General features: G+C 40.8%; 1 protein-coding gene across 3 annotated transcripts in view; it reads right to left on the bottom strand.

Moving 5' to 3' along the window:
• TENT2 (terminal nucleotidyltransferase 2) overlaps nucleotides 1–13,968 on the bottom strand; it is a 34,094-nt gene extending 20,126 nt beyond the window's left edge. The window contains exons 1-9 of one of the 3 annotated variants that reach the window (XM_081213004.1): nucleotides 13,820–13,968; nucleotides 10,979–11,143; nucleotides 10,564–10,680; nucleotides 9,243–9,492; nucleotides 8,314–8,428; nucleotides 8,119–8,210; nucleotides 5,701–5,767; nucleotides 4,530–4,599; nucleotides 694–770 (exon numbers count right to left, since the gene is read on the bottom strand). In XM_081213004.1, coding sequence (XP_081069130.1) covers nucleotides 694–770; nucleotides 4,530–4,599; nucleotides 5,701–5,767; nucleotides 8,119–8,210; nucleotides 8,314–8,428; nucleotides 9,243–9,492; nucleotides 10,564–10,680; nucleotides 10,979–11,106 — 916 coding nt within the window. In that variant the 5' untranslated portion in view covers nucleotides 11,107–11,143; nucleotides 13,820–13,968. Of the gene's footprint in view, nucleotides 1–693; nucleotides 771–4,529; nucleotides 4,600–5,700; nucleotides 5,768–8,118; nucleotides 8,211–8,313; nucleotides 8,429–9,242; nucleotides 9,493–10,563; nucleotides 10,681–10,978; nucleotides 11,144–12,279; nucleotides 12,368–13,189; nucleotides 13,372–13,819 lie in introns of those variants that run through there. The other 2 variants (XM_081213005.1, XM_081213006.1) reach the window with 2 other exon arrangements.
• Between the last annotated feature and the right edge of the window lie 11,304 nt (nucleotides 13,969–25,272).

The raw sequence follows: 25,272 nt of genomic DNA, 5'->3' as shown, positions 1-25,272 counted from the left end.
ATGGCATTGATGGTGATGTCCTATATACTAACAGTAAAGTCGTTCTCTGAAGGTGTATCCTTGGCACCAGCCATGCATTAGAAATATATTCATGTTTAGCGGGGCTGCCTCATTGTTTGCACAAGTCCAGAAAAGCTTGAAAAAAATCCAAGGGGAGGGGAGAAGGAATCACCAAAACAGCTCAGTGGTCTACTGACTGTTTGTGTGGTGGTGATGGTAGGGAAACAGCACACCTGGAATGGGGAAAGGAATGAAGTACAGTGGAAAACAGCAGGACCATTCCTTGCTACAACATTTTGTTGCAGGTCCCTTTTGTCTAAATAATAGTAATATTAACAACAATAGTAATAGAACAGTAAGTAAATTATGAGGCTAAATTATATCAGGCCTATATTAAACTGAAAGCATTAGGCAGTGAACAAAGTACGGTAAAATAAAGTAGCAATTTATTAAAAGTATGCCTCAACAACTGAATTTCGACACATTTGGTGTGTGTTTTAATAATAATGTTTGCAGCTTAATCCTATACAAGCTTCCTCAGAAGCAAGTCCCACTGAAATAGCTGGATTTACTACCAAGTATGCCTATCTAGTATTGAAGCTTAGATACTGAATAGCATCTCAGTTTGCAAACACAGAAAGAGAATCTTAGGTAACTGACCATCTATATATATAAAAAGTACAGACTACTTACTGTATGCATAGGTTCTGAGAAGGAATGTATTTCTTATTCCTACAACGTTGTTTACATTCAAGTCAAACTCCACACAGCTAGAGGAGAAAAAAATAAATTTGCACAAATTTAACAAATAAATCCTATATATTTATTGGGACCTCTATATAGCATAATCACAAGACTTTAACCAGTGTACATAATCAATAACACACAGCTAAGGAAAACTTTTCAAAACAAATAAAGATTCCTAAATTGTATTTTGCGTAGGTTTGCTGAAACAAAAAAGTTTGCAGCAGGCACCTAACACAGTTACTCCATTATGGTATGATTAAAAACATTGTTGTGGAACAGATTTACAAACACAAGCCTGCTTTGCTTTTCAGAATACCATCTGTGTTTCATTTGTGTGCAAATGTAAACAAAAACAGGGCTAGTGTTTTCAGAACTGTCACTCGTCTGAAAAATTTGGATTAAAACCCTATAATTTATTGGTACAGCATGCTGTCATCTCCACCCAGTAGCTGGGCAATAAAACTCAAGTGTTCTTGCCACTGTAACCTATTTCCCACTTCAATGAGACATTTTTCTGGAGTGATCATTCCCCAAGGTACATGCCAATGATGAAAAATTTGGGAAGATTTATACCAATATATAACCATAGAATATGCTGAAACACCCAGAAGCATCTTTGCTGAGCCACAAACAATTGCAAGTTTTGCAAATATTACCATTTTCACCTTTATGTGATTTACAGATAAAGTCCCCGCCCCCATGAAAAGTGTTAACAGCCAAAACACCCTTTAGTGAGTGGACAATACCAGAAATGTGAAGCTTTAAGCAAGCTTTTTTTACTGAGCAGGTTATCATGCCACCTCAGATCTGGTAGTCTCTGGCCTGGCAGCTCTGCCTCTGAATTCTAGATGTAGAAGGTTGGGCTATGGATCAGTGGGAAATAAAATGCACTTGGCTGCTGCTCAAAGGCATTTACTGCTTTATGTGTTCCAGTACTGCGCACAGGCAACAATTAAGCGCTGCTCACAATCTGACTCTGAATTTGCTCCATAGCAAGCCACATATTTAAGCAGACACATAATTTATCAAGGTCCTGGGAAAATGGATTCGAATGAATTCTAAAGCAGGATTGAACAACTTAATATAATTAAGGTAACTGTAATGGATTGATCTTAGCTGGAAACCAAAGCCTCGTGACAAGTAGCAAGTTAGCACAAAAGGTACAAAATTATTTTCCACTTTACTAAGAGAACCAGGAAATTCTGACAAAGTTTGGAGCAGCAGAAGTGTAGAAAATAATGCACTTGCCCCCTGATACTTTGCAGAAAACCATGTACTATAGCAAATAGAAACAAAGAGCAATCCATGCAGGCAAGAATCCGTGGCAGAACTATCGCCACGTCCAAAGCCCTGCTAACTAGCAGGAGCCAGTGTTGAAGAGAGGGCTCTTTTCCCATTAAGAAAAGTCTTGTGGATCAGGCCAACTAATCCAGCACTTTGTTTGTACCGTGGCCAACTAGATCCATAAGGAGAGTCCACAAGCGAACATGTGTGCAGCAGCACTCTCCCCAGTAACTGGTATTCAGAGACATTCTGCCTCCCAACAGTGGAGGTGGAACACAAGCCTTATCCTCCATGAATTTGTTTAATCCTCTTTAAAGCCATCCAAGTTGGTTGCAACCACTCTCTCTTGTGGGAGCAATCTCCATAGTTTAACAAATGACACTGTGAGTACGTGTCTGTCCTAAATCTTCCAACATTCAGCTTCATTGGATATTTGAGTTCTAGTGCTATGAGGAAGGAAAAAATACTCCTCTATCCACTTTCTCCACACAATGCACAATTGTATATACCTCTATCATGTATGTGGGTGGCGCTGTGGGTTAAACCACATAGCCTAGGACTTGCCGATCAGAAGGTCGGCAGTTCAAATCCCCGTGACCGTTGCTCGGTCCCTGCTCCTGCCAACCTAGCAGTTCGAAAGCACATCAAAAGTGCAAGTACCTTCCGGCGGGAAGGTAAACGGTGTTTCCATGCGCTGCTCTGGTTTGCCAGAAGTGGCTTAGTCATGCTGGCCACATGACCAGGAAGCTGTATGCTGGTTCCCTCGGCCAATAAAGCGAGATGAGCGCCGCAACCCCAGAGTCGGTCACGACTGGACCTAATGGTCAGGGGTCCCTTTACCTTTACCTATCATGTATCCTCTTACTCGCCCTTTCTCTAAACTGAGAAGCTGCTAATGTTACAATCTTTCCCCATAGGGCGAGTTCATTATCCCCGCTCTCTCATTTACTTTGGTGGGAGGGAATTAATTCAGCCATCTTCAAGGCTGGAGTAGGTTCAGGGCATGTTAGGGAAACCAAAGCAGTAAGGATCTTGCAGATCTATGCCCCCCATCCTATTTTAGGGTTGCCATATTTCAAAAAGTGAAAATCCGGACAAAAAGGTGAGCTTTTTGGTGGGGCCAAAGTTGTTGAGCCCAAAAAATCAACACTTCCGATTTGAGCTGCTAAACACCCAGATTTCCCCAGACATTTTAACCAATTTCTTAAAACTCTGCTGCTTGGAGCTCTATCCTATTTTTCTTACCACCAGCAGCAGGACAGTGGCAGAGCTTTCCACTGCTGCCCCAGGGGACCTCCAGTGGCCAACATGCCAATCTAGCACTTCCTCTCACCATTCAGCCATCCTCCCAGGGAGTATTTCATAACCAAGATTAAATAAAATGTGGGTGAAGAAGATTTATCCCCACCAACCAGGCAATAACAGAAAAGCTTTTTAAAAAAACATGCTTTAGAGGTCAAGGAAGATAGAATACAAACAAACTTCTAGTTAAGTGAATGCTTAAAAAAATGCTGCTACATAAAAAATGAATGTGTTATGCTAAAGGACTGAATGGTGACAATCGCGTAGTTACTTTATTTATACTACCCAAAAACCCTCTGTGCTGTCTCACACCATCACTGAATATAGCTTGCTGCCTTAAGAACATAGGAAGCTGCCTTCTAAAGGCTCAGATGACTGAGCCATCTCGCACGGTATAGGCTACTTCACTAGCAGCAGCTCTCCAGGGTTTCTGGCAGACATCTAGTATATCACATCACCTGCCACCCGATCCTTTCAACTAGAGGTGTTGACCTAGGGGTTGGACCTTCTGCGTTCAAAGTTTGTGCTTTACCACTGAGGTACAGCACAGTTAATAGTAAGACAGACACAGAGAGACAGGAAAAAACAAAAACAGAGACTTAACAGAAGAAGTCTTAAGAGAGAAGCTGGAAGAATCAGCTGAAACAAAAGCAGAAGCAACCCCTGCAGACTTTGCTATTTCTATAAAGAATGCAAATCAGATGTAAATACAGACATGAAAACTTGTGTTTTAGCCACATTGGGATTCTGATGAAGTACAACCTCCCACAAAGACATGGCAAAGCAGAAAGAAGAGATCCACTGTACGCCTTTCAACCTACTCTCCAGCTCTAAAGTGAATTAGGGCCCCTTTATATTGTATCAAAATAATGAATGGAAGACAATCCATTTATTATGGAAGCCATTTATTGGAGAAATTAAATGAGCTGTCACACAGAGAATCACTCTGCTATAAATAAAATCTAACAGCATAAAAGGCAAGCATATCAAAATACCAGGACATACCTTAAACCCCACTGAAATTCATATACAACAACTCACTTTTGATTCATTTCCCACGGATTATACAACAGGGGCATACAGTGGGTTGGGTAACAGTAACCATTATCTTATTAAGAACTATGCCACACAATGAAAAAGAACCCAGCACATTTTTTCAAGAACAAGATCTAAAAACTAATGGAAATTATAGTTACCTGACTTTGTCCCTGAACTTCACTATTGGCACTTTTGCTCGAATCAGCTGAGGTCTCTCAATATAGTTTGCTGAAAGGGAAGGGGGGAAAGTACATCTCACAGATATATTAAACAGCATTTGGGCAAAGCAATTACACTGTTTTACCGTGGTTAGATAAGAGTTAGATAAAGGGTTTTATGACACAGCAATCCTTAAGCTGTACTGCACCAAACATGCACACATTTCAATCATTCTTATTCAGTTCATGGATAAAATTGTATTTGGTCAACCATCAGATCTCATTAATTTCCACGTTCAAGACCGACTGCAGTTGTTTTTAAAAAAAACACTAAGCAAGCATGCAGATTAATGCCTTGGGCACACTGAAAGATGACCTTAATAAGACACTTTATGCCCTTAAAGCTGGTTTGGAAGCTGCAGCTAGCACAGAATGTGGAAGCTGTGCTGTTGAGTGCGGCTACCTACCATGAGCCCCACTTCTGAAATAACTGCACTGGCTGCCACTTTGCTACCAATCCAAGGTTAATGTTCTTGTTTCCTTATAAAGCCTTAGACAACTCAAGAACAGCAGGAACACCATCCATGCCCTTATATAGACATCATAGAATGTGACCAGTCTACTGAGATCCATCTTGAGATAACCAGAAGGGAACAATGTTAACGCCGCCCAGGGCACATGCGTCCAGGGCAACACCCAAAGGGTGTTGAGGGAGCCCACTGCAGCTCACCTTGCAAAGTGGCGCAGGGGGTGCACGTGCGCACCAGTGTCCAAGAGAGGGGAGGGGAAGCTGCCGCCAACTCTCCTCCTTCTCTCCGTCCCCAGGTCAGACCTCTTCCAAAAGAACGTAAGCACCAACTATGATTATGTCAAACATTTAGTACAATTGGGCGGCTTTCCTACAGCTTTTGTATTTGTGCACTGATTTTAAGAGAAATGTATTTGCATTGTTGTGAGCCACCTTGGTACCAGTGATGAACGGCAGCATAGATATGCCTCAAATAATGAATTGCGGGGAACCTCAAATCCAACCCATTCACTTGGGCAGTCATAAATGCAGTCTTAATTAAGTTAAATTTAAACTTTTTCATGTAAGGGTTTCTTGCCCATTAGCGCATATCACAAAGCATTAGCCAACCATCATTTCACTATAACATAGTCCAGAACTTACAAAGCTTCCGACAGAAGTGTTTTTGGAGTAAGCTGAGTATGTGTCTTGCTTCAGTCTTCTGATTAATCTGAAATAAATTACGTCCATTAATACTCAGATGCATTCAGGAAATGAGTGAGGGTTGTATCTAAAAGTGCATGAATTGCATTCCACTTCCCCTCTTCTTCTCACGCACCCACACAATCTGCTTCAGAGGGTCCCCCAACCTTCTGCAGCAGTTTTTGATGGTGTGCAGGGAAGAGGGGGAGGTTTTGTTGTGCAAGTAGAATGGCAGTGTTGGATACAACCCTGAATATTTTATATCTATTAAAACAAACCAGTGGAGGCATCTGTTAAAAACACATGAAATTAAATAGAAGCTAATTAAAAGATCACATCTTTCTACATCCACCGTTGCAACAACCTAAGCACCCCTAACTTTCATGTATCATTTATGAAACAAGAAAAAGGGTTAAAATGATCGGTGCTTGGATAAAAACACACTGGGATGTGGGAATGGTCCCATTCAGGGCAGGTCCTACAACATACCCCAAGTAAAGAGTCCAGTTTGGAGGTAACATTAAAGGACAGATAATTGGTGTGTGTGTGTGTGTGTGTGTGTGTGTGTGTGTGTGTTTTTCATTCCCTGGATATAACATTGGGGGTTTTTCCACCCCAGGCCCCCAAATTATATTATGTAACTCTGATAATACAGCACCTCCATTGGTTATCTTTTCGAGTGCTCAGTTCATAGTGCAAGTTTTAAGGTATTAAATGTTACAAGGCTCCAGGCCAGAGTACCTTGGAGGAAGGGGTTATTGGCTTGGTTTGTTCTAGTTTTTATTATGTATTTTGTATTTTTATCTTGTGAACCACTCTGAGATCTACAGATGAAGGACAGCATATAAATTAATAAATAATAATAATTATAACAACAATAATAATACTGGGAGTGTGGGATACCGGGAATAAAATAATCGGAGCGATCTTGCCCTGTTATTTACATAAAAAATACTTGTTATGCTCACACACTATTTTTCACTTAAGATTAGAAAACAGAAAAATTATCAGAACTAAAGAGAGACACTGTGAGTTAAGTTACCCTTCCTGGAATACAACTTAAACCCCTACTTGAATAAGGTGTATTTGCATAATGAGTATTGCTAATCATTAACAGCTTTCATGAGGAATGAGAATAATGCAAGTAGGTCTTTTTAAAAGCACGATTAAAGCTAATGCAGCGTGTAATGCAGTGACATTGTTAATCTAAGTGATAGTATGGTTCCAGAAATGTGATTATTTTATTCAAATTATCTGGTGAAGTTTCCATTCTATTAAGAGGTACTCTTTTTTAAAAAATGCACATGATCCATCACTAATTGCCCTTTTTTCTTCTCAACTACAGAGAAGCAGATTCATTTTTGGGGGGTTTTGCTACAGGTTCTGCTCCTCTGAAGTGTGCCTCCCCTCATCTTAAATATAAATTCAGTTTCTTTTGTCAGCTGTCTTGTTTTCTGCCTTCACATACAGAAAAGAATGTATACAGTACATAAATCCTGCAAGTATACCTGTGGTGGGGCGGCTATATGTGACCTTATGCATCTGATTGCCCAGTAGGCAGAAGGAACAGCCAGGTAATATGAACTGGCTCTACCATACGGATGAGGAACCTTTGTCCTGGGGGCAACCAGTTCCAACTTGGCTGCTTCCTCCAAACTACGTCCACCTATCCCACCTGTGGCATGGCTTGCTGTCTCACTAATCAGCTGATTGGCAGTGAAAATAAACCAGCTAGGATCAGTTGCACAATTGAGTTCTCCATGGGCAACTCCACAGCCAGTTGATCACAGCAGAAAAGCAGGATCCCTGGGAACTCCATAGCCAGTCAATTCTTGAAGAGACTTGCAAAGAGCTCGGAGTGCTTTAAAGAACAATTATTAACTGATATGAAGTAGTTCAAAGTACTGTGCAGGGTTCTTTGCAAGACAGGCATGCCACTCTGAAGTCCTTGTGATGTCAGGTGATCGAAAGCTGGGTGGGTGGCCCTGCCCACCTATCATATTTGGCCTGTAAGGGTTAAGGGAGATAAGGACCAGGCCAATTCTTCACCACCGTTCTACAAGCATAAAAATATTTGCACTTGACCATGATTTCACCAATTTCGCCAATTCTTCACCACCGTTCTACAAGTATAAAAATATTTGCACTTGACCATGATTTGTTGGGGGCCCAAGTCATCAGGCATGGGCAGAAAATGCAAAAAGAAAAAGACTCAGGTTTAGAATTCCATTAATTTCCTTTTAACTAAATTTGTTAAAGATCTCTGGCATCACAGCCCCTTCCTACACCGCAGCTCTCCTTCCAACCTCTCGCAGAAAAAAAGCTAAGAATCCTGGAAAGCTATTTTCACAGACAGCAGGTTTTCCTTCTAGTACTTACTGGCTGCTCTTTAACCACCAGACACAGGTCACCATCGCTGCTACGAGTACCAAATCCATTTAGCGAGGATCCAACCAAAAAGAGTCTACTATCTGCAAGGAAAGAACTATACTATAAAATCTTATTCTTTAAAAGAAGGGAATAATTAAAAGCATGACTATTTGAGTGTCAGAAACATATGGAATGATAACATACTTGGAAAGATCTGCTGAATCTCCCTCTGGAGTTGTGTTCGGCAAAGCTCTTTTTTGTTCAAGTCATAGGTTTGTTGTTGACACACTTGAAATAATTCCAGTATTTGCTGACTTAGCTAAACATGTGCAAAAAACAAACCAGCATTTACTATACAACTATCAGTATGATCGCTTATACATATATAGTAAATACATTTGTGTACACACACACTTTTAAAAAGGTTTCCCCCCCAAATCACATATCAAAGTCATACAAGAATTCACTGTAAATAAATGATTTAGCAGGAGCCTGATTAGTGAGACTGGTCTAACTAAAAGCACTCTAAACTTTGCTATTCTACAGACAAACATCTGCTATTGGACAGCACACAGGCAATTAAAATTGTTGTTCTTGCTGCAATAATACATGGCTGCATAGTATTACTATTGCTGCTTGAACACGATCAGCACTGTGGAAGTTTTACTATTAAAAGCAGTGTTCCTTCAATCTGCTCCCACAATAGAAGCAGGCATCCTCTTTGCAACCACAGGATAAATCATTTACTATTATCCTTCAACATTCTGCCATTCCCATTGCAGTCAGGGGAAAAGGTGACAATTCAGATGCACATTCCCCAGCATTCTTCAATTATATTTTAACTATTTATTATTATTATTTTACAAAAAGCACTGGCTGCGGCAAGGAATCCCAACACACTCTCCCTCCCTCCCTTGGGAATGGTGTTACTGGTTCTATATTGGCTGACGGCAGGAGTGGAAATCTATACTTGCTCCAAGAGTCATCCTTGCTCTAAGACTCAGTGTAAATGTTTCCAACACATTGGCTCTTTAAGATACCCTTCAGCTCCTCTTGCAGCCCAGGATTTGGGAGCCACTGTCTTGCACAGAAAACTTTATAGAAAGGAAAAGAGCACCCGTTCTCAATTTTACCTTATCTTTGGCCACAGGGAGTGCAGTTTCTATAAGGTCAGGAAATGAAGCTTCTTGTAAGGGTGGCACACATCCCGTCAAATCAGAGATGTAATGTGCTGGAAATAATGGCGAAGGAATTGATCCAGGGAATGACCGCCTGTGATCTTCTGGTAAAGGCACTACTTGGTTAGCTGAAGCAGATTCATGATGAGGTGAATGAAATCGCTGGCGCTTCACTTGATAAGGAACATCCTGTTCTTTCAGCCTCCTAAAAATGTAAGAGGGGTTTGACTATTCCAGTTTCAGTACTTAAATATGCAAGAGGGGGAACGGGGGACTGAACTGTCAATGCTACCAATTAATCACTGTGAATATTCTAGCAAGACTGTGTACTATTTTTAAAGAGGAATGCCCAACTTTGATATGATGCAAATAAAGTCTCAAATGAATGTGTAAGTGCTCAATTTGTGTCCCATAGAAAGACAATGCTAAATCAAATTGCCAAGCCATTCTTATGCACAGCAAATACAGTTCTCATTCTGAAATACTTCCTATTCAAGAGAGCAGTTTTGAATCTGAAGAGAGTGCTACAGTGAGAAGTTGTGTGCAATGTGTGCCCTGTGATAAAAGTGGGAAGGAAGAGGAAGTAGTCCATGGGGGACGATGACGACTCAGGATCCAGTCTACTAGCCAGTTCTTATTCCTCACACACTTCACCCTTATCAGTCCAGCAGTAAAACTGGTTCACACATTTTCATAAGAGCAGCCCTTCCGGACCAGACCAAAAGCCTATCCAGTCCAGCATACTGCTTCTCGTGGTCTTGAAAATATTATTAACTTGGAAAATACCAGTAAAGATTCAGGGATCAACACCTAAAAAATGCCAGGGTCTCCTCTGTTTATCTGCATATTGTATGACTCCATTGTTTTCAGTAAAGTTACCAAAGCTACAACAGATGTGTTCACAGCCATTTTCCCTTGTGGGTATGGGAAGGGAATAGTCACTCCCTAGCTTTTCTGTGGTTGCAAATAGAAAAAAACGCATGAACAGTGCCACAAACACATAGCAATATGCACCCTTGAGAACAGTGGAGAAATACAGCTGGGTGGGAAATGACTCCAAACTTCCCATTTTGAGAGTGTGTCAGCATCTAACAAGACAGGCATCATAATAAACAAGATAGGCATCATAATAAACAAAATGTGGGCAAAGTGTCATAAAAAGTCTCAAAGAGTAACACCTTTAATAGGGGGCCACTTCAGTATTATATTTATATTATTTTATAGTGCTTTATTCTAAGGGAACATAACATGGAAGAGAACCACAGAATGCACTTACTTTCTGCCTCGGAATGATGCAGGTGCAGCTGATGTATGAACTGGGCTGCCATTTCTATAGGCAAAAGGTGGAGGTGAAACAGGTGGGATGGTCAGTAGATTACCACTTACTGGAGTTCTAGGAAGATTAAAATGCAGTATGATTATTCAGGCCAGTGTTTTGAATTTAAATTTAAACATTCATACAGTAATTACTTAAGTAATAAAGTGAACATGCATGCTACCATTCAGTACTGTGATGAAATACAAACTACTCAAGTTTATTACTCAAACTTTATTTTCACTGCAAACCTAAAGCTTTAAATTGCTTCTCTGTGGTTGTTTATGTGATAATGTTAACACTGCAAGTAGGCTTTTAAAAAATCTAAAATTTGCTTCTGGCAGCAAATTTCAGATTAAAATTCTACCATACTTACGTTGTACTCTGGAATTGCTGGTGAAAAAGAACAGGAGGTATGTTCACTGGAAGATTAATGAAGAAGTTGTATTGTTGATGTTCTAGTGGGAAGGGTGGATGACCCAAGTTGGAAGAATTTGGGAACATGCTCTTCTATGCTGAAAGTAAACATGTATTCTTCTACCTATTATTTTTAAAAAAACCGGAAATCAGGCAACTAAAGTAAGTCATAAGGTTTACGTATATTAGCCATTACTACAAGCTGATAACTTCCAAGTGATTTTTGGCAATAACATGTTGTTACAACATAATTTTCCTTAAATATTCACAAGCACAGACACATCAAAATTAGTATTTATTATTTTCCAGATGAATTGGGAAAGCAAGGTAGGCACTCTTAATATTTCCAATTCATGATCTTTAAAAGGGGGGCGGGGGTTAAGGCCTAAGCAGACCAGATACGTTACCTTGAAATGCCCAATGTTCATAAACAGAACCCACAACAACTCTACAAGCAAATAAAGACTAATCAATCATGAAAATAATGTTAGAAATATTTATGTTTTCCTCTATAAACAAGATCCCACTTTTGAACAAGGAGTAGGAGCCAACTGTTCTATAAGAGTAAATTCATTCTTTTCCCTTCAGAATTTAAAACTATAGATTCTAAGGACACCTCCCAACTTAATAAAACAATATGCCAATAAAATAATGTGCCAAACAACGGTCCAAGTGGAGTTTTTCCCTTCAAAAATTAAACTTGTATAGAATCCAATGAAGCCTCCAAATTTTATAAATAAATAAAATATGCTGAATCCAGTTGCACGAGACTGTTACTATCACAAGTCTTGGATACATGCCCCACATTGGGCAAAATATTCCTGCATTGCAGGAGTTTTAACTAGATAACCCTGCTGGCCCCTTCTAACTCTACAGATCTGAGTCTAAGACCCACTTTTCCACTAGCCAATCTGTCTATATTTGCATAAGCAGAGCCCGCAAGACAGCAGGTCCCATTTCGCCATTACTGTATGGTTAAGAACCATTAATAGAGTTGTCCTTCATGAATCTGTCTAATCCCCCTTTAAAGCCATCTAAATTTGTGGCAATTTTTCACACATAATTATGTGTGATGGGAAGTACCGGTAAAATGTTATTTTGCTCATCCTCAATCTACTGCCACTCAATTTCACCAGGTGACCAGCTGCTAGCAGTTCAGAGAAAGTCAGTATGTATGTGAACATAGTTAAGTCTTTTTGCGCTAATAGGCAACAATTTATTCATAACTAAACGTTATTTGCTATTTTGTTGCTCATTCACCTCATTAGACTTCTTAGAAATTTCCTCGTGTTCGTGAACAACTTGGTGTCGTCTGCAAACCTAGTGAACTGGTCATCCATTACTCCAGATCACTTATGAAAAAGTTAAACATTACCAGTTCTAGTATGGATTTTTTGGCCTCCACTGTGAGAAGTTCCCATTTATTCAGGAGCCTTTCAAGATTTACTGGGTTAGTGATAAAGCGGGATATCAAATCCAAACTCCTCCTCTCCTCTTCTTAGATCACCCCTACTCAAACCCCAAAAGGCTGCTGGTGTAGGAGTTACTGTCCGCAGGTAACCTCCCATTTTGATTCATCTTCAACAAGGCTTGTTCTCCTATATGTTTAAATCAGGGCCCAAAAGCAATATAATACAGGGCACAAATTATCATCTCCCTGTTCAAAGCACTCAAGAGTGATCTGGAGATAAGGAATGAAGTAAAGAAGGTATCGGATGAAGAAAGCATAGTAATGGGCAACTTCAATTACCCTAACATGATAAAAAGGAAAAATTTCTACATTTTTTAAATGACTCTGCCCTACAGGGATTCCTACAGGCATCTGGCTAACCACTGTGGTTGGAAACATGATGCTACCTGTTTGTTCTGATCCAGAAAAGCTACGATTCCGTCATTTCCATACCTAACCACATTAAACAATAAACATGCCCCACTGATTTCACTGATCTCCATATGCCTACCTTAACGGTGTCCTCGTTTTAGGCTACTAGTACCAGCGTACATATAAGCATCTGTGTGTTCCCTTCCAAGATAGCTTGCTACACAATTTTTCCAAGAATGTCAATCTTAAAACCTTAAAACATCCCCACCACTGTGCGCAGACCATGCCCCACGGATAAAGCATTTCCCCAGTACAGTAATCGTGAATGGGCTTGCTCTCGGGTAGAACCTTGCCTGTCGTAAGTGGCCCACCAGATACAGAATGAAACCTTCACATTCTATTTTATTTTTTAATGAAACCGAGCAACCATCCAGCGCGGCCTTGGGAAGAAGCTCTTTCTGCCTGTGTTGCAGACAGCTCCAGGTTCGAAGGATTTGGCAGCACACGCGAGTCCACGCGGGCATCGCCGGCGCTGGCGAGGCAACTTTCTGGTGGCCGCTAAGCTACCAGAGCAGCAATCCGCCCCCCCCCCAACACCACTGACGTCACAAGGGCTGCTGTTCCTTATCGGCAATCCGTACCCGGAGCATCTCCCAGGCCTTCGAGCCCCACCAGAACCCCCGCAAGGCACTCGCGACCGGGAGCCTCCCTCAAGTCTACCACCCTGCCACTCCCCAGTTTCTAACACCCCCACCCCCCATGAACAAGTACCTCAGGCCCAGCCGCTCCCCCCCCCCAGCACCTCGAGTATCTGAGAAACGACCCCTCCCTTCCCTCACACACCCGCCGGGTCTGGCGCCCCGCTCGCTTCCAAGCGAGAATCTTGAGGGGGAAACGGGAGAACGGCCACGTAGAAACCGTTCCCCCCCCCAAAAAAAGTCTCCGCCCCCCCGAATGGTATTCGTTCCTTCAACTTACTCCGGTGCGGGAGAAGCAGCTGACTGGGCAAGGCCCAGCGCGCTCCGAAGCCAGCGAACTCGGCTCTGTTTTCTTCCCTTCCTCCTCTCTAGAGAGAAAGGGAAGGGAGAGGCGGGATCTTCCGGAAGTAACCAGGAACCGCTTGCACCTTGCCATCTCTATGGCTGAGGCCTCGTTCTGCCCCGGATCCAGAACCAGCCAGAGCGGGGGCGAAGGTGTTCGAAGACATCGCGAGCGCTCTTCCGTCCGCTCTTCCGCTCTCTCCGCTCCGCGGCGTTCCTCTCCATAGTAGTGGCTCCGGTCCCACTCTGCGCGTGCGCCGCAGCCGGGTTTAAGCGCGACTAACAGCCTGGAATTGGCTTGGTATTGCTTTGCGCCAGGCGAGGGTTGAGAACTCGACGTGATCCGGGGTGCTTCCGGGAGAGCGAGGCTTTATTTCAGAATTAAATGGCAAGGCATGGTATTGAAAAGAACATGTTATCCAGTTATGTGTGTGAGGGTTTCTCCTTAAAAGGCAGCGGGAGAGTTAGCCTCGTGGAAGATTCACCCATTTTGCATGTTAAAATTCCTCAGCTTGGTTAAGAAACACGAAGGCGAATCCAGTCAAGTAATAATAATAATAATAATTTATTATTTATACCCCGCCCATCTGGCTGGGTTTCCCCAGCCACTCTGGGCGGCTTCCAACAGAACAGTAAAATACAAGTGTAGAGTAGACCCGCTGAAAGCAATGGAATTAAAACTCCATGTCCCATTAATGTCAGGGGGGCTGCTTTGAGCACGACTGCCTTGAGCCAGCCCAATACATATTTACTTCGAAGTAAGTCGCTCTGAATTATTAGGGTTTCTCCTCAACTAAGGGGCCATAACAGCCAATAACTTCTCAGAGAGTATTTTACCAGCTATGCTTCTTGTTTGCTAGCTTCTGACTTCTTCAAACGTTTTACATTGCGACTGATGATGTACACTGCTTTGGACACTTAAAATGTAAAGGTGAAATAAGATAGATGAATAAATCGGCTGTATAAAGTGCATAGACATCAATTACAGGTGAGGAGAAGCAGGTAGTCTTTAATCTCTAAAGGGTTTCCTTCCTCACTCCCTGGTACTGTTAGCTTGCCGAGCCCCCAAAACTCTCTTAACTACCAAAACTGCAGTCTTAGCTCTTGTGCCTTTGCACAGTGACACAGAACTAGATTACACCATCCTTCTATAGAGTTTGGAAGTGTATGCCCCCTAATCCCTTTTCTGAATATCCCAGTGGTTATGTATCAAGAAGTCATCTTCTAACCTTAGCTTCCTTCCATAGGGACACATCTTTCCATGAGTATACATCACCTGTTCTGGGCTATTCACACTCCTTTGTCAATTCCAAGACATCTAGTATCATAAAGCAAAAACACAGAAACAGTCCTATTCACAGAAATTCAGAGAACAGCAAAATCCATAGCACTTATAATGTGTTTCTTAAAATTCCAGTTTATGTTTGCATTTTTGACTAACAGTCTTGTGAGAGATTGTGGTATATTCCCCTAATTTCTGTATATGATTGGCTGCACATATTTGTTCTATAGGGTTTTTTTCCTGATATTGCTTCCTTTAATAATGTCTTTGCAGAGTTCCATCTTTAAGCTGTCTTTTATGATGCTATTGTCTTTTAGTTGTAGATTGCTCTGTAGTTTTACTAATATATTCACTGTTTTTATTACAGTGGTACCTCGCAAGACGAATGCCTCACAAGACGAAAAACGCGCAAGACGAAAGAGTTTTCCGTTTTTTGAGTCGTTCCGCAAGACGAATTTCCCTATGGGCTTGCTTCGCAAGACGAAACGTCTTGCGAGTTCTTGCGAGTTTGTTTCCTTTTTCTTAAAGCCGCTAAGCCGTTAATAGCCGCTAAGCCGTTAATAGCCGCTAAGCTGCTAAGCCGCTAATAGCCGTGCTTCGCAAGACGAAAAAACCGCAAGACGAAGAGACTCGCGGAACGGATTAATTTCGTCTTGCGAGGCACCACTGTATTCTGTATTGCTTTCAGGGTGTGTTTTTTTTTGGGGGGGGGGTTGTTTTGCTAGCTGCCTTGAATATTTATTACAAAGGCCTGGCCAACTACATTGCCAAGTCAGGATATAAAAGGTAATAAGTACGTAGCTGTTGCAAGTTAACTATGGTACACAATACCTACTTATTTCCAGGCTGAACTGGCAATAACAAGGTCCTTTTTATCCTTTCTGCCAAAAGCAACAACAAAATGGTTGAAGATTCAGCCTTCCTTCTGGGACAGCAGCCAAATCAAGTGTTCAGCATAAATAAATACAATGCAATGCATATTGGGGCAAAAAAGAATCCCAACTTCACAGTGATAAAATCTGAACTGGCTGTTAACTAAATAGGAAGCTATCTTGGGATCACAGTGGACAGTTCAATGAAATGGTCAACTCACTGCACAGCAGTAGTCACACAGTATTTATTAGAAAAGGGATGGAGTAAAACAACCAGTATCACATTATTGGTGATGTACAGTTCTAGTCATTCAATTTCAAAAAGAGATATTACAGTGAGAAATGAAAATAAGGGGTTGGAGCACCTTATGTAGTCACCTTTAGCTCAGAAAAGGGACAGTTAAGGTGGGGGAGATATGATAATAGTTTTTTAAAATTATGCATGGTGTTGGAGAAGCAGATGGAGGTATTTTTTGTGATAAAACTTGGGGACATATAATTGACTTGATATCAATTAAGGACAGACAAAAGAAAATAACTTATTCACACGATGCGTAGTTCATTGCCCTAAGATATGGTGAGGGTCACTGACTTACATGGCTTTGGGATTAGACAAATTCATGGAGGATCAGTCAATTGACTACTCTTAGCCATGTTGACTAAATGGAATCTCCAGGTTCAGAGAAACTGTAACCGTACGTAGCTCAATGTTAGTGGCTCATGGTGAGGAATGGAGGAAGGCTATTAGCTTTATACCCTTAATGTTGGCTTCTGGGAACCACCTGGATAGCTGCTGTTGGTAAGAGAATCCTGGCTGAGATGAACCTGTGTTCTGATCCAGCAGGGCTGCACTTACATTCAAATGGCACTGCATCAAGGTTTGATGGGGCTTACTCCCAAGTAAATGTGCATAGCCCGAACATGACCCTTCTTTCTTGTTGCCAGTTTGCAACAAGACGTTTTTGATATTTTTGCATATAATTTAATTTATATGATCTATCAGAGGGACCAATATGACCTAGTAAACCAAACGTATTGAATACTCTACTCTGGCAGCACAGACATAAATTACATTAATTGGGTTTAATTTCGTTCAGTTTCCACAGAGAAAATTGTAGTTTTCAAAATATAATACCCATATGAAGTACTTTGAAGTTCATTCTGGGAAGAAAGCCAAAAGATCAGCTTAGCTAGCAGTAAAAGAAATTTTCTTTTCCAGTGAAAAAACATCCCTCTGAAAAGGCAATATAGGCCTTTAATAGTACCAAAAATGCAATTCTAAAATGGACTTTAAAGAAACAGGGCAATAACAGAGCCCGACAAGAACATAACAAAGCTTCTAAATGACATCCTAACTTTATTTTAAAGCCTAAAAAATTAATAGGCGAAAATTGCAATGTGACTTTCAGTATCCTTCTGTGCATATCACACACAATATAAGATCAGACTAAAGATCAGACTAGCATTACTTTACTGTTGTCTTCAGTTCCCCTAAGCGTTCATTTAAAGGTTGATGCTGCAAGTCTTCAAAGAACTGGATCACATTGAAACCTCTGCAAAAGTCTGGCCTTACACCCAGCAGGTTGGATCTCCTGAAAGTTTTCCTTAAATAGACAGTCTGCCTGGGCACTTCTCTGCACAGCCTCTACCATGCTGTCTCAGGCACATCTGGTTGATTTGCCTGCTGACCCTCAGAGACATGGTATCCCTACTGGAACTGAGCAGGGGTCCTAGCTCCACCTCCTTGATAATTGGCAGGGGTTCATTAGTGGCAGAGTCAGGTATCTAAGGTTCAATTTAGCCCTTCTTGGATCAGTGCTAGAAGGTATGGCAGGGCCAAGGAACCCCTAGTTTCGAGGCCCTTCTCCTGTCAATAAGATCCTATTTCCCCAAACCCATTGATATTGCTGAGGATTCCTCAGTCATAAAGAACACTTGGGTTTTGGTCCAGGATATTAGTTTAGATTAGGAATAGCAAATGTGTTCCCCTGCTGGCTAATGCTGATGGGAGCTGAAGTGTGACGACACCTGGAGGGCACCAGGTTGGCAACCCTGCTCTGGAGGATGGGGCTAATAAAATGTGCATGGATTTCTTGTATTGCAGGGTGTGTTTTTTGTAGTCAGTGATTATTCATTCACCTACCCACCCCACCTACCTTTAGCTCTGGTGATTTTAAGTTTGCACCTTTTCCTAACACACATGTAGTTGGAAAGGGGGAAGCTTTTTCAGGAAGCTGGTGCAACTGAAGCCTTAAAATGGCGACCAACTTTGCATAAGCACATCAAAGGCAGAACATCTTGAATGTTCTGTGAGCTGAGTATTAATACTTTTGTGATTTAAAATGTTGATGTGCAGATTAACTACAGGGTTAGACACTTTAGAAACGTCAAGCTCCTTAATAATCCTCTATTGGCAAATTTATTCAATGCAAAAAAATAGTATGTTAATGCAACACTGAGGCTAAAAATTTAAACCTGCAAATGGAAGAGAACTCAAAAGTTAAGGTTTCTATGGCAACCATAACAGGAACTCTTAATATATGCAATATGCTATGGGTTTAATTACCCCCTTTATTGATCAGCTTTATATAAGAGCTCTGAATTATTAAATTCATTAACCAATGTTTAATTACTCCAAACATGCTGTTCATACTATTATATTTAAATTTCCTTGACACATGGTTCTGTAGGTCTTTGTTCATTATTACCAGTCTTGTATTTTTTTTTAAATCTGCCTTATGCCAAAAAGCTTTAATGACTGATTTGTAATTTTAATCCTTATATGGACACAAACTCTGTATCTTGAGTTATAAGCTTTAGTTAAGACAGCACAGCAGGTGTTATAGCTATTGCAAGCAGTAGCCAGAAGTGGAAGCTGCAACAAAATGTAGCAGTGTGGAGTGTTCTTCTTTAGTGTGCCTGACAGCCATACTCTATGCCATCTTCCACCCAAAACTTGCTCAGCATTCTGTGCCCTGAGCACCCTTTGTAGGTTGTATGAAGGGAGGGTTCCCCCCTAAATATTTGTGGCATTTCTGAAAATCCTGAAGTTTCACTGAGCCACTTGGTACCACCCTCTTTTGTGTAGATGGTGCCATTTTGGCTACATAAACATCGGCACCCATGCATGAATATCAGAAATGGAGAGAATAAAAAGTAATAGATCCACTGTTATTCCTAGAGTAACAACCATTTATTAAAGCCAGGCCTGGAACCAGGGGTCAGTACCATCAGGCAGTTGTAATATTAATGGACAGTTGCTGAAAGTTGAAGCTCTCAGGAAGCTTCGCCACCTAATACGTCACAATCCCATAATGTCTGTTATGGCCACCTGAGTGCAGCATGTATCTTGGTGCTGCAGCACCAGTGGCTTTGGTTGGTGACTTGCCATCATTCCCTGGGAGAAATTAAATTCAGTTTGCATTTTAAAGGGAACATACTGTATTTTCCTGTGTATAAGACGCTCCCATGTATAAGACACCCCCTATTTGGGGGGGACTCCAAATTAAGAAAACACACCTTAGCACTACCCGTGTATAAGACGAGCCCCAATTTTAAACCATTTTTTTGGTAAAAAAACCCAAGTCTTATACATGGGAAAATACGATACATAATTTACACTTTCTGTAAAAAATCAAGAACTGAAACACAACCATCATTTGATATTTGGACAAACATACAAACTTTCACGTGAGGTAAATGCCTACAAAGAGTATACTAAACCACTTTATATAAAAAGTGTGCCCCAGCAGTTGTGCATTATAATGAATTCAGCTTATACAATGTTTTTCCTTGATTCTACTATTTTCTAAAATAAGGTTTTCAGATCACTGGGGGAACAGAACTATCTAAAAGCTTAGAATGAATGAAAAATGAAACTGAGATATGTCCTTCCGTGAACCTAGCAGAAAACACTGAGTTTATGGGAGGTTTCCACCCCTTAAAACATAGTTAACAAAAGCATAGCTGGGACCAGAGATTAGCTATAGTTCTTGAACTACAGGAATACACCCACAGTCTGAGATTCTTACAAATACCATTCCAGTTCTGTATTATTTTCATCACAATTCGTATGTTGTGCCCCTGGAGAGTACAGCTGGGTCTTTGGCAAAAGAAAATCTAACTGCACTACTATGTACGTCTACTCAAAAGTCTAATTGATTTCAACTTACACAGGGGTTTACATTCTGGGGATCACGTCTAAAGTCAAAATCACATATACAGTGGTACCTCGGGTTAAGTACTTATTTCGTTCCAAAGGTCCGTTCTTAACCTGAAACTGTTCTTAACCTGAAGCACCACTTTAGCTAATGGGGCCTCATGCTACCACTGCGCTGCCGGAGCACGATTTGTGTTCTCATCCTGAAGCAACGTTCTTAACCCGAGGTACTATTTCTGGGTTAGTGGAGTCTGTAACCTGAAGTGTATGTACGGTAATCCGAGTTACCACTGTAGTCAAAACTCATTGAGTAACTCCTGCAGTGGGAGACGATGTCATCTGGAGATGATATAATTGGTGAATGTACAAAAATGCTCAGTGTGGAATTGTGGTTAGAGTGTTGGGCTAGGACCTGGGAGACCAGGGTTCAAATCCCCACTTGGCTATGACATTGGTCCAGAGCTATGGTTTTGGAACCTCCCACCCAAAATCCAGTGGGGGAGCAAGATCTGCTGGAGTGCTAATGCTGTGAACCCATCCATATTATGCTCAGTCAGTTTGTATGTGTAAATAAAACCATATATAACCAGGAACATGGTGCACCCCCCCAAAAAAAATCACACCACTCAGAGATTGGGGTGTGTATAACAATCCTATTGTTAAACTTGTATCAGGCACACTGGAGAGTCTTTTAGATCAGACGCTCGCTCTCTGCACCAGGGGCATTGTTAAGAGATGGCCTAGGCACATTCCTCAGACTTTGTTGGACGATGAAAGTGCAACTTCCAGGCTTCTGGAAAAGGAGACTTAGTTGGAGTCATAGTTCCCTCCTCTGCCCCATCATCTAGAAATCCATGGCACTATTTCCTGATCTTGGAGAGTCTGATCCTGAGGCCATTACATCTCTCTTCTTTATAAAATAATTATTGTTACAAATTTTGAAGCATTGAAACATTTATCACTGGCTGCAGCGGGGGCGGCGGGGAATCCACTGCAACTTCTTACACTATTAGTCCAAATGATACGTCAGCATGACCCACAACACAGAAGATGATTCCAAACAGAGCCTAAAACTAGAAAGGAGGAGGAAGCAGCTGCAAAGTTTAAGAGGACTGCTGCTAAGTGCTTGCCATAGTGGCTTCATTGGGGGGGGGGAGGGAATGGAAACTAAGTTCTGGAAGGTCTGAAGCAGGGAACTTGCCTTGCACACTTGGGCTTTCTGTGGGATTTAGAACCCTGTGTAATCAGGGTTCTAAATTACTTACATGAAGAATCTATAGCCCTACCTGCACTGTACATTTAAAGCAGCACCCTAGGACTTTAAACAGTCTTGGCTTCCTGCAAAGAATCTTGAGAAGTATTGTTATGGGTGTTGAGAGCTGTTAGGAGACTGCTATTCCCCTCACAGCTAAAATTCTCAAGAGTTCCCTGGGAAGAAAGATTTAACTGCTAAACTACTCTGCACTTTATGTTCTATGAACACCTGAATAGTCATATTTGGGCATTAAAGCTTTTACTGTTGCTATTTTTGAGTGGGAGTCAATCACATATTGGCGAATTCAGGATGTGCAATTATAGTTGATTGGGAATTCTTGTGACAGAAACTCACTTCCCCAAAAGACTGGGCTTTTGTGATAAGGAAAGGGATGGAAAATGCACTGGAAAGTGTGGGATAACACTTGCTCTGTCACAAAGTCATCTAACCTCCCCTAAAACAAATCCGGATGCATGCTCAATAAGCAGGTGATTTGCAAGCACCCTTGAAATCTCTCCCCCCAATCAGGAACCTGGATTGCACAGCTTTCTCTTCCTCCAGATGTTCATTCTCAGTGCACAGTGAGGAAACAAAGCGAGCTGGTAATGCAGTAGGAGATCTCACGTGGCCAGATTGCCTTTCCTCTCTGCATGCTGTAAAGGGAAAGCCCTGAAATGCCACACACAGATTATTTTAACTCTGTCAAAATCAAACCTACTGAAATCATGAATTATCATAGAATTTGTTACTGCTTCTACAGCAAGAAAGGGCTGGTGTATCAAATGCTTCTTTAGCCACAGCTCTGCCCTCTACAATATAATGACCAGCTTTGTATCCATTGCCATTTACAGTGTAATCAAATGGGCTGTGTCACATTTTTTTTGGTATGAAATAAGATCTGAGTTAGAAAGATCATGAACTCTTTGTCTTTACTGCTATCTTTTGCTTTCTGGTAGACACACTGCTGCCTAATCACAAAAATCCTAGATTTCTGACTTGTTTAGTATGTGGAAGCAGTCACTTCTCCACCCCAGAAGAGCAGCAAATGGCTTAAAAATAAACCAGCAAGTTCCTTCTCCAGACAATAGATGTAGCACTGTAACTTTATTTCTGTCTAATTAGCTAGCTCTGAAAGGCAGGAGTAGGCTAGTTTCTTACAAAATAAATAGGCAGAATTGTACCTACATCTTTCCCCTTGAAACTTGGAGCATACAACAAATTGAGACTTGTTCTTTTTTCTTCTTTAATTGGAAATCCAAGGATTATGGCTCATCCAGAACAATTGTTTCTCCTGTTCCCTTGCCGACACTCGGGCAGGGAAGGGAGCTGAAGCACCATATATTTATTTCAGATCTTCCTCTAAAATGCTTGAACAAAACACTGTGGTTTTAAAAGCACTCGAAGGAAATGGTCAGATTGCCCAAATGGGTTTCAAGGCATGCTGAATGCTGATGATGGAGATGTTCACACACCACTACTCTTTGCAAGCACCATCGCACATTGAATAGCCTTGCCATTTATAATGGGCAACTAAAAGGCATATTGACTGAAATGCATATCACCATCCTCCTCTTTGCAGCACATGTGAATAAATGCATGAATGCCTCCCTGTTGTGACACTGCAACCTTATTTGCAGTGTCTTCTACAGTTAAGTCAACCAAACAGCAAAATAAATGTGGGTGGTAAGGAGCAACAAATATTGAATGAATTTTGCCAAGAGCAAAGATGAAAAGGTCAACATCGTTTGTACGGCAAGATCTATCAAATAATCGGTAAAAGTCCAGCCATGTCAATATGTGTCATCTGGTATTTTGAAGTTGATCCATGATGATGATTGCAATTTCTTGAATACATAATACTTATCCATTAGAGCTCTGGAGTGTTGTTTTATAAACATTTCACATAATGTGTGTTGATTAGGCTGCTCAGCAATCAGTTTTGGAAGGTTCATAAATTCTATTGAAATGGGACCATTACAATGTACAAAACTTCAAAAATGCAAAATTTGCATGGCTATTGCTAACAATATGTGGATTCTTTTGTAGCGCTTGAAGTGTTTTCCAGACATGAATCCATTAGTGGAGCCTGGTGCCAAGACTCCTGATGCACACAATATATTCCCAGCTCCTGAAGGCTCTAAAAAATAACCAAGTGAACTAAAGTATGCCATTTGAATATGAAATGGGCCAAAGCAAATTAAAATATTGTCATAAACTGGTGCTTCTGTGAGTTATATTTGCAATGCAGGTTTTGCAATGGCTAGATAATAACGAACAACAGCAACATTTTCTCCACATTCCTCTGCTACAATCTACCAGAGTTTCAGAGTTTTTGAATTATATCAAGGGCAGTTTTAGATTTTCAGTGTACCCCATCACCTACATAAGTAGTTCATCCATGCATTCCAGCTTCGATCTATGGGTGTCCTAGTGACGTGAGAGCACAACATTATGCGAAGAAAATCAATTCTATATCAGCCTTTTATGTTTTGAAATGGTTATGCTGATAAATTAATGCATATGAAGGCTTTCAATGAACGTCTGTAACTCTGAGATTGGATGTCATTATGGTACTCCATACATTCTGATACATTTTTTAAAAGTTTGCTTGCAAAGTCATATCCTAAATTCAATGGAATACAATTTTGGGTTCTTTTTGAAAGACTTGCATCTGAAGCACCTCTGAATAAAAGTTTCACTACTCAGAGCTCATTGGGCAATAAGTAGTCTCTATGCATCTTTGAGAACTCCTTCCCCTTTGGCTCCTGCATTTGGTGCATCCCCTTATTCCAACCATTGGATCAACAATTTATTTATCATTTACATTCTGACTAACAGGATTTTACCATTGGGCATTACAATTCTGCAAAAACAGATTTATCATATAATTTTAATAGTTGTATAGAGTTTGATGTAAAGACACAAAGCAGCAAAACCTGTGATTGCTGCTGGAAGAAAGTCTGCTCCCTGCTGCAAGACCCATTTCCACCTGGCCTAGGGGACGGGGCCAAGATTCACCCTGATCAGCTAAAAGGCTCCTGGGAGGCTGGAGGGACATTGTTGGAACAACTCTTGGGTAGGGGTACCTGGCTAAAATGTTTTAAACTGTTCTAATTTTGGATCCTCCATTTCATTTTTGTCGGATTGGTGTTGGTTAAATATTTAGTTGGGGTTGGTGGTTAATTTGGGTATAACTGTAAATTGTTTATTGTTGTTGTTATTGTTATTGGTTTTTATTGCTGTATTGGTTGGTTTGTTGCTTGTATAGGATATCTTGTTTTTGAGTGTTTGATGTTTTGTTGTGTTTTATATGTTGTAAGCAGCCCAGAGAGGCTGGGGAAACCCAGCCAGATGGGCAGGATATAAATTAAATTTATATAATTAATTTACTTTACTTATTTATTTATTTTTAAAATAGTCAAAGGTTTTTTAAAAGGTGTTTTGGTTTTTGTATACTTGAATAACATTTTTTTAAAATGTAACCAAGCTTTTCAAAAAATGTCTTTAAGTGTTTATCAGTCATCCAAACGGTGTTGCAGTCAGTTGTCTGGATTATTGGGAACTGGAAGGTTTACTGATTAATATTTCTGGAACTTAATGGACTAGGTAGTTACTTTAGAGAGAGAGAGAGAGAGAGAGAGAGAGAGAGAGAGAGAGAGAGAGAATGGAACATCTGTGACACAACAGCTAGGCCTCCACAGGTTCTTTTGTGCTACATCTCAGGTTACAAATTATGTTACAAATTAGTGTTTAAATTCTAGTTTTGTGCTTTATTTCAAGCACTATATATAATTTTGCGTTCCATCATCAGGGGTTACTGTTT

Source organism: Podarcis bocagei, assembly GCF_964188305.1.
Source record: "Podarcis bocagei genome assembly, chromosome: 11".
NCBI classification, from domain to species: domain Eukaryota; kingdom Metazoa; phylum Chordata; class Lepidosauria; order Squamata; family Lacertidae; genus Podarcis; species Podarcis bocagei.
This window is presented reverse-complemented; position numbering and strand designations above follow the sequence as displayed.